This window comes from Acipenser ruthenus, chromosome 19, assembly GCF_902713425.1.
Source record: "Acipenser ruthenus chromosome 19, fAciRut3.2 maternal haplotype, whole genome shotgun sequence".
NCBI lineage: Eukaryota > Metazoa > Chordata > Actinopteri > Acipenseriformes > Acipenseridae > Acipenser > Acipenser ruthenus.
Genome location: NC_081207.1, coordinates 670,731 through 679,510, shown reverse-complemented (window position 1 = coordinate 679,510; position 8,780 = coordinate 670,731). Strand labels below are relative to the sequence as shown.

Here is an 8,780-nt window from a genome sequence, read left to right as displayed (position 1 = left end):
GTAGAAGGATGAAAATGAATGCAAACCTACATTTTTTTTATCAATGATAGCCAGATTGATAAAAAAAAAGCAGATTTTCTCACAAATAACAAAATAAAAACATTACCTGAAATAACAGTGGGCGTGACAACGTCCATGTTGTTTCAATTCATTTTATTAATTAATTTGTCCATTATCTCTACATGCGTCATAGGATTTTATGAACAAAAAAAAAAATCTGGAAGGGCTGGATTTAAATACACCCCTTACAACCCCTTTATTATTTTGCAAACATGGCTGTTTCATTTCTTCATCTCTGTTTATTACCAGAGAGCTACACTCTAATCCTCTGGCTAAATATGTTGTTTTGTAGACCGATTACCGAGTAAAACATAAGACTGTTTTTTTTTCTTTCGTTTCATAATAAAACTGTTAAACTGGTAACAGTGGCCATTGCTTATAAATAATTTTAAAAAATGGCGTTAACTGTCTAGATAAGGGTTTGTTTTGCAGTATGATATTTTGATATAATATCTGCCACATATTAAATAAAAGCTGAAGACGTTTTCCCTCAAAATGCATCGTTTATTGTGGACCCCTTATGCATGGCGACCTCATAAAGACAGATAAAACAGGCTAGTCTTTAAATGGGGAGGGGGGGGGGGGTATATTATGAAACATGCAAATGCATGATTGCCCCAATGGGATGCAATTTTTTCCCCATATACAATAATGAGGAAAAAAGTTAACTATATTTATTTCAGTGTCCAGAGCCCCTCTTGTCCCTTGCTGTTTTTAATACTGCAAATCCGTTGCTTCCTACGCCCGTGCCAGCACGTGCCGTTAACAACGCAGAGCGAGTCCTGCGCGCGCGGGTGGATACACAGCGGCTGTGACTAGCTCGTGAGGGTTCATTTCCGGTTGCTATATAAACCCGACGGGAGGACGGAGAAGCCGGCATTGACAGCACCAGTATTGCCGGCAAGTGATTCAACAAAACAGTCCTGTCCTTCGAAACATTGGTTTATTTATTTTTTTTAGTGACTCTTCCTTACTTTTATCATCATTATGCCTGGATTTTCCGACAGAGACCGCGGCAGAGATAGAGGGTAAGTTTAAAAACAAATAAAACGCAGTATATGTAGGATGTGTAAAATGGACGCCACGCGGTCAAGTGTTCAAATATCGATGTTCGTTGCTTTTTGTTTTTTAAAGGTCGGTTTTGTATTAAAATAATATAGCGGTTTTTTTTAAAAATGTATTTATCGGTTACGGTTAGACTTGGTATTTTTTATTGTATTAATTTTGTAGCTGGTTTTGTGTTCGTCACTGTTATAAAATTATTATTTTTTGTTATTTGGCGCGGATAGCGATAAAATGACATACTAGTTATATTTCTGAAATGTATCTAACCATTGTTGGGGATGAATGAAGGTATTTCTTTTCTCCGTTGCGTTTATCCGCATGTAATGGCCGCTATACAAAATGCCGGCCGGTTTCTTTGTTCCGCTGCTGGTCAGACTGCAAAATGGCAGCAGATTAGAATGTGACGCAGCTACCAAAAAAAATCGCCCTCGTATCTTGTATAAAGTTGAGCTGTTGGGATGGAACTGACCAAAATCCCTTTGGTAGGCGAAATAAAGCAATCCCCCCCCCCCCCCCCAGTTTGTGGTCGTTGGTTTAACAAGCGAGTCGTGTGCTCTGCAGCTTTGGCGGTGGCCCTCGCTTCGGTGGCAGCAGGAGCGGAGGAGGACCCCCCGGAAAGAAATTCGGAAATCCTGGAGAAAGACTTAGGAAAAAACACTGGAATCTTGACGAGTTGCCAAAATTTGAGAAGAACTTCTACCAGGAACACCCCGATGTGACCCGGAGGACTGCGGTATGTATAAAAGCGTGGTGTAACAGTTGGTCGGCGAAATGTCGATTTCCATCAAGGCGAATATCTGAACGAGATAGTGTGGATAGATAAACATTTTAACTGTAAGCTGCTTTTGTTTCGTCTTCCGTGAGGTACTGTAAAAGCAACTATTGCAAATAGTTAAGCAAACGTACTGTTAATTTTGTATTGCAGCAAGAAGTTGAACTGTACAGAAGAACCAAAGAAGTCACTGTAAAATGCCGGGACTGCCCAAACCCCATAATGAAGTTCCACGAAGCAAGCTTCCCAAGTAAGTGTACACATTTTGTGACCTATTTGGCTGACCATAAATGCTTCTAGTTAACAGCAGATGGCATACAGATAGCATTCTGCTGTAAAGTAACAGGCTTGCAATATTTGCAAACTAACTTGCTTTCTTTCATTTCAGCTTATGTAATGGATGTGATTACCAAACAGAATTTCACAGAACCAACTCCTATCCAAGCACAAGGGTGGCCAGTAGCCCTGAGTGGCAAGGATATGGTTGGGATTGCACAAACCGGATCTGGAAAAACCCTCTCGGTAATTCATCTTGCTGTACATGTTGCCTATCTTACTCTAACTCTGGAAGAGCAGAAATTGAGAGCAGGACTTGAGTTGAAATGCAGTATTGTTAAACTTGCCATTTAATTTAGTTTCTATAAAATTAGAAGGAATTCTCTAGGCACAATGTGGAACATTGTGTTTTTTTTATAAATCATCTTTATAAACTGGGTACAACTGAAGTTGCATCATTTATTTTTTTTCTCCCTTTCAGTACCTGTTGCCAGCAATTGTACACATTAACCACCAGCCGTTCCTGGAGCATGGTGATGGACCAATTGTAAGTGACGCCTTATTGAATGCCCATTGCTTTCTTTTATTGCAAATGAATGTGGAGAGAAATGGTTTGTCTAAATGTGTAATATTTCTATCTTTAGTGCCTAGTGCTGGCTCCAACAAGAGAACTGGCCCAACAGGTGCAGCAAGTTGCTGCTGAATATGGAAGAGCATCACGACTGAAGACCACATGCATCTATGGTGGTGCTCCCAAAGGACCGCAGATCCGGGACTTGGAAAGAGGTGTGTTTTTTTTTTTTTCTTGGGTGTCCTATTGGTTCAGTTAATTAAATTTCAGGGTAAAGTGAGTGGCGATATAACATCAAGAAGTGTGCACATTTTCTAAAATTGTGACACTTGTGGTTTTTTTTTTTTTTTCAGGAGTTGAAATCTGTATTGCAACACCTGGAAGACTGATTGACTTTTTAGAGGTTGGGAAGACCAATTTACGCAGATGTACTTACCTGGTGCTGGACGAGGCTGACCGAATGCTTGACATGGGCTTTGAACCACAAATTAGGAAGATTGTGGATCAGATTAGGGTATTTATTTTTTTTTGAGCCCAAATACTTGCTAGATGTTGGGGAAACATAACTGAAATGTAACTAAGTGCTGCAGGGTTGTATAATCCCTCAATTATCTTTTCAGCCTGACAGACAAACACTTATGTGGAGTGCAACCTGGCCCAAAGAAGTACGTCAGCTGGCAGAAGACTTCTTGAAGGAATACATTCAGATCAATGTTGGGGCGTTGCAGCTCAGTGCAAACCACAACATCCTGCAGATTGTAGATGTGTGCAATGACAGTGAGAAGGATGACAAGTGAGTTCCTGAATTAAGAGGGGGGGGGGTGCTTTAGGATGCGTTTTATTTTGCAGCAATGTGTTTAAAGTCGTGCCCATATAGTTATCTAGATGCTTTGATTAAATCTGGCTATTGAATGTCTGATTTGCTGGTATTGAGATGTGTGTATGAATTTTAGACTTCTCCGCTTGCTGGAAGAAATCATGAGTGAAAAGGAAAACAAGACCATTATCTTTGTGGAGACCAAGAGACGCTGTGATGAACTTACAAGGAGGATGAGGAGAGATGGGTATGTATCTTGTGAACTGGCACCTGTGGTTTTGAAGTACTTGTTTGGCCAAGGCATCTGTGAATACTTGAGCCCTTACCTTGCTGGTGTCCTCTTTGCAGATGGCCAGCAATGGGTATTCATGGTGACAAGAGTCAGCAAGAACGAGACTGGGTTCTGAATGGTATGTATTGAATTAACTTGTTACCTTCCACAAATGTCAGAGTAGCACATTACACTGCTACAAGTAAACTTGTATCCATTCCGTTTATTTCTTATGTTCCCTCTTATTTCAGAATTCAAGTATGGGAAAGCACCAATCCTAATTGCCACGGATGTTGCCTCCAGAGGTCTAGGTTAGTGTCTTTTGAGATGGTATAGATATACCATTCCTCCTATTCTTTAAAGAAAGTATATTGCTTTCTTTAACTTCTGTGCATTTTTCTGAGTTTCTCACCTAAAGGTACAGTCTTTGTGGCAGGGCCTAGGCATGACAGTCCGAGGACTCGAGAGGGGGATGGAGGACTATTGGAAGTGGTCGACTGGCTGCCACCCAGTCGAGTAGAGAGATGAAATGCTGAGAACTCGGCATTGTGTGCCAGTAATCTTCAAAAGGCTGAGTGGCCAGCCTAATTCTCCATAAATATCTGTTCTCTCGCCATGGATTACATGAGACTCGATCCTTGCATTCACTGCTAGCGCTGTTCCTAACAGTTTTGTTCTGTCCCATGCCTTGCATGTTTGTCACAGAGCATTTTGCTGTTGCGTTATTTTCAGTTAAATTTTATTTAAGCCTTTAGATTAAGTTCACCAAAAACTTAAAATAAACCTGGTTTCTTTGTCTCGCAAATGTACGTTGCTGTTTCAAAACATCAGTTGTATTCAAGTGGAGAGAGCAGTTGAAGATTATCTTTTTGCACCTTTGTATAAAATTGGTGTACTGGCACATAGCGACTGTAGTGGGACATCTAGTAAGAGCAACTGGAAAATAAAAAAGCTCACTCTAAATTCCATGATCAAGTTCCTCCCCCGTCTGCGTTTTTAAAGTCATGTCGAGACCTGCCAACGAGAGACATTTTCTCAAGTGAGTACTGGCTTCTTGGAAGATCTTGCCTTGATGACTTGAGGGGCTTTTTTATTTATTTATTTGATCAGTGTAGGGGGTCAGTAGAATTTCCCTCCTAGTTTTGGTCTTGGCAAGATGAGCAGTGTGGCCTTTATAGCAAGCTTCTTATGAGTGTGTAAGGAAAAGGGACCTTCAATGACTTATCAACTGTAAGGTCCTATTGGCACACGAGGAGGCTACAGTGCACATAGCGGCCCTACTGCGTAGAAGCACCTGGATGTCACTTGACAATTTGTGGGGAGTTCGCTGACTTGGGAATGGACTAGTGAATGCATACTCCTTTACTGGTAAGATCTAAACACCCTAGTTTCTTTTGGTGTGTGTTTTTTTTTTTTTTTTTTTTTTTTTTTTTTTTTGGGAGGTGGATTGGAGGTTATTGTTGGCAGCAAATGGAGTGTGCATCGTTTCTCTTTTCCCACAGTAGTATTCCCGTGGAACTAAAGTAATGACTAGATTAAGTTGGATGTCATGCTAATGCTAATTCTTTACAGCCCTGGTAATGTCTAATGTCCTGGTTTTTGCTAACTTGTGTTTTTTGGTCTGGCTGTTGTGGTGTGCAAATCTTTTTTTGTACATTTCCCTTGCCACACTGCAACACTTTACAGATGTGGAAGATGTGAAATTTGTCATCAATTATGACTACCCTAACTCTTCTGAGGACTATATTCACCGAATTGGACGAACTGCCCGCAGTAGCAAAACAGGCACAGCATATACATTCTTTACTCCTGGCAACTTTAAGCAAGCGAACGACCTCGTCTCTGTTCTTCGTGAGGCTAATCAAGCCATCAACCCCAAGCTGCTCCAGATGGTTGAAGACAGAGGAGGTAGATACAGTCATTATCGTTACCGTTAATGAAATATCTCAAGTGAGGTAATCCTTGTTATCTTTCTACTCTTCTCGGCCTGTTAAATGTAAAGATTTGGTATTTTCTGGCTGTGGGTACCAGGGGAGAAGTGTTAAATTTGCTAACCCTGATTAGTTTCATCCTGACTGGCTAAAGTACTCTAAAGGGGAGTGGGTATATCGCACATTAAACATAATATTAAACATTAACACTTATTTGCGTATGATGACTTAAATTGTGTTGGCAATTTTTTTTTTACAACTACAGATAGCCTACAAATGTGTTAATTCAAGATTTGGGGTGAGGGGGAATGCCAGCTGAAAGTGTACATTTTATCTTGTAGACCATGTGGTGCATTTTCCTATGTAATTGACTGTACATTTCCTGGGGAAGGCAATCCACTAACTGTCCTGACATGATTGCTTTGCAGGTCGTTCCAGGGGTAGAGGTGGCTTTAAGGATGATCGGCGTGATAGATACTCTGGCAGGAGAGATTTTGGTAGTTTTAGGGATAAGGATAACGATAGAGGTTTTGGTAGTGGACCCAAGAAAGTCTTTGGTACCAAGTCCCAAAGTGGTGGATATGGAGGGGGCAGCTTTGACAACAGTGGGAACGGCTATGGGAATGGCTATGGTAACAATGGACAGTCAAGCTATGGCTCTGGAAGCCAGGGGGCCTCTTCATATGGAAATCCAAGCTTCCCAAACCAGCAATTTAGCACAAACGGTCAAGGTGCTGCACAGAACGGCATGAACCAGCAACAGTTTCCTTTTACCCCACAACAGCAGCAGCAGCAACCCCAGCAAATGGTGAGCTACCCAATGCCCCCAGCATATCCCCAGTGAATGAAAATAATTTATTGACGTGTCCAGTGTTTTATACAAATTCAACATTTTGTTATCCAGACTTGTACTGTTTTCATTTTTGTACAACAGGGTGGAAATGAGTAACATGTTTAAACCTCAACTGTTGAGACTGCAGTGCAGCGATTAGTAATGGTGCACATTTTTTCTTACTATTTAATTTGTTTTACATTCCTCCAGAAGTAACTTCAGTGTCTTTTGTTTTTTTTTTGTACTAGGAAATGATTTATGATTTAAAAGGCAAATGTTTAAAGTGACCTGTTCAAATATTAACAGAAGGCAATGCATCAATGCATGGCCTTTTCAAATAAAAAGGAAAAAAAGTATGCTGTGTGGTGGTTTTTTTTTTTGTGTAAATGTAATCTTGGAGATCTTGTATGCTTAAGAATTATGTATTTCAAATACATTTAGACATTTTTTTTTCTGCCATATTCCATCTCTTGTGGCTTGCTGTATCAATTTATATATATTTTTTAATATAATCTTACAATGTTGGTGGTTAGGATCTGAAGACAAGGTGGTGAAGTTGGCTTTTCAACACCCTCTAGAATGTATTCTAATATACATGCCGCATGTTGGTCCTCCACTTGCATCATTCATAGGTGAAGCCCTGTATTAAGTGAGCAAATCATTGTCAACTTTCCACCTCTTCATGCTGGTTTGGCCGGAGGGTGAATGATTCATGTGGAATAAACATACTGATCTAATAGAGTAAACAAACATCACAATGCCATTATGAAACAGACTATCCATCTCATATGTAGCGTGTTTTGTGTAAGGCATACAAAAAAATAAAGGTAGCGCTACTGCATTAGCTTTCATTTAATATACTGAGCCTAAGCCTGCAGTGTTTAAAGAAGCAGCACTTAAAACCGATGTGTATCCACATCTCATAACGCTTCGGCTACTGATTTCTATCACTGCATTGTCATAAAATGCACCTGTTATGATTCTAAAAGATAATTACAGTATTATACGAAAAAAAAAAAAAATGAATGGCGTGCATACCAGATTCCACAGACCGCCCTGACCGGGATATGGAGCAGATATAGAAAACGTATGGGATCTTCTTGACCGACAAACAACGCTGGCATCATCCGAAGGGTGGTATCGAGGTAAAATCTGTTCAAATCTGGACCGAAGTGCGCTGTAATTCTAATTCCGCGTTGCTGAAATTGCCATGTGCGTTTGCGTGCATTGCTACGAGTTTTTTTTTTTTTTTCTAAACGTGTTCAGTCGTGTAGCCTGCTCCAAATCTTCAGTCTGCTATGTTAGTTATTTGAGTGGTATATATTGATTCCGATGTTCAACGTTTTATCCAACTTGAAAAAATAAGATAATTGTGACATAAATTACACCTTAAGCAGGTACATTTTGTAAATCGGGTGCTGCTTTGTATGAGGCGCCGTTAGGGACATAATTCAAACTGACACCTCATACACAACACACTGAAATCGCATACACTACATGGTGAAATCGCATACACTACACGGTGAAAATTCAGACAAGGTCAGTGACGTCACTTCATAAAATACTCTCGCGTCAGGCAACGGAGTTCATTTCAGTTGCGCAGGTTGTCAGAATGGAGGGATTGAGGTGTACAGCGGCAGAGCTAATAGAACACATTTTAACTAGACCTGGAATCATAAATACTCTTTCAAATGCACTTGATCAAAGGGCATCCTCTGAAGCACGCCTTGTATACACCACTGTCAATTCAGAAATTAACAGTTTGTTTCATAGGGAGAAGGGGTTGTAGCATTCTGTGGCCCGTGGTCCGGACCACTCAGCGCTGTGAGGACACAGTGGTCCGGACCACTCAGCGCTGTGAGGACACAGTGGTCCGGACCACTCAGCGCTGTGAGGACACAGTGGTCCGGACCACTCAGCGCTGTGAGGACACAGTGGTCCGGACCACTCAGCGCTGTGAGGACACAGTGGTCCCTGTTATGTTATGATTTCACAGTTTCCTTTTCATTTTCTTTATTGGCAGTTATGTTATTTTCCACAATGACAATAATAAAACAAACATGGCGTAGCGGGTTTTCTGATGAGCTTCATAGAGATTTAGTTGTTGTAGATATATTGTTTTTAAATGTCTTACGATGTTTTTTTGTGTGTTGTTTAAAGTTATGTTGACGTTGAATAGTACTTT

At 40.5% G+C, this 8,780-nt stretch overlaps 1 protein-coding gene across 2 annotated transcripts; it reads left to right on the top strand.

The window, feature by feature from the left end:
• Positions 1-921: 921 nt before the first annotated feature.
• Positions 922-6,951, top strand: LOC117424620 (probable ATP-dependent RNA helicase DDX5). 2 transcript variants are annotated; one of them, XM_034041160.3, is made up of 13 exons: positions 922-1,088; positions 1,687-1,858; positions 2,051-2,147; positions 2,286-2,419; positions 2,655-2,720; positions 2,818-2,959; positions 3,098-3,258; positions 3,365-3,537; positions 3,698-3,808; positions 3,910-3,971; positions 4,084-4,143; positions 5,519-5,740; positions 6,192-6,951. In XM_034041160.3, exons 1-13 carry the CDS (start codon positions 1,048-1,050, stop codon positions 6,605-6,607), a joined length of 1,857 nt encoding a protein of 618 aa, XP_033897051.1. In that variant the 5' UTR covers positions 922-1,047; the 3' UTR covers positions 6,608-6,951. The 2 variants fall into 2 exon arrangements, with proteins under 2 accessions (XP_033897051.1, XP_033897052.1); XM_034041161.3 differs by having other exon boundaries at positions 5,519-5,787; positions 6,192-6,329.
• The last annotated feature ends 1,829 nt before the right edge of the window (positions 6,952-8,780 follow it).

Bases quoted from the DNA above. Each gene is read 5' to 3' on its own strand.
- LOC117424620 (XM_034041160.3), top strand. From the start codon at position 1,048: ATGCCTGGATTTTCCGACAGAGACCGCGGCAGAGATAGAGG. The intron at 2,960-3,097 runs GTGTGTTTTTTT...TTTTTTTTTCAG, and splicing joins GATCCGGGACTTGGAAAGAG to GAGTTGAAATCTGTATTGCA. The intron at 3,538-3,697 runs GTGAGTTCCTGA...TATGAATTTTAG, and splicing joins GACAGTGAGAAGGATGACAA to ACTTCTCCGCTTGCTGGAAG.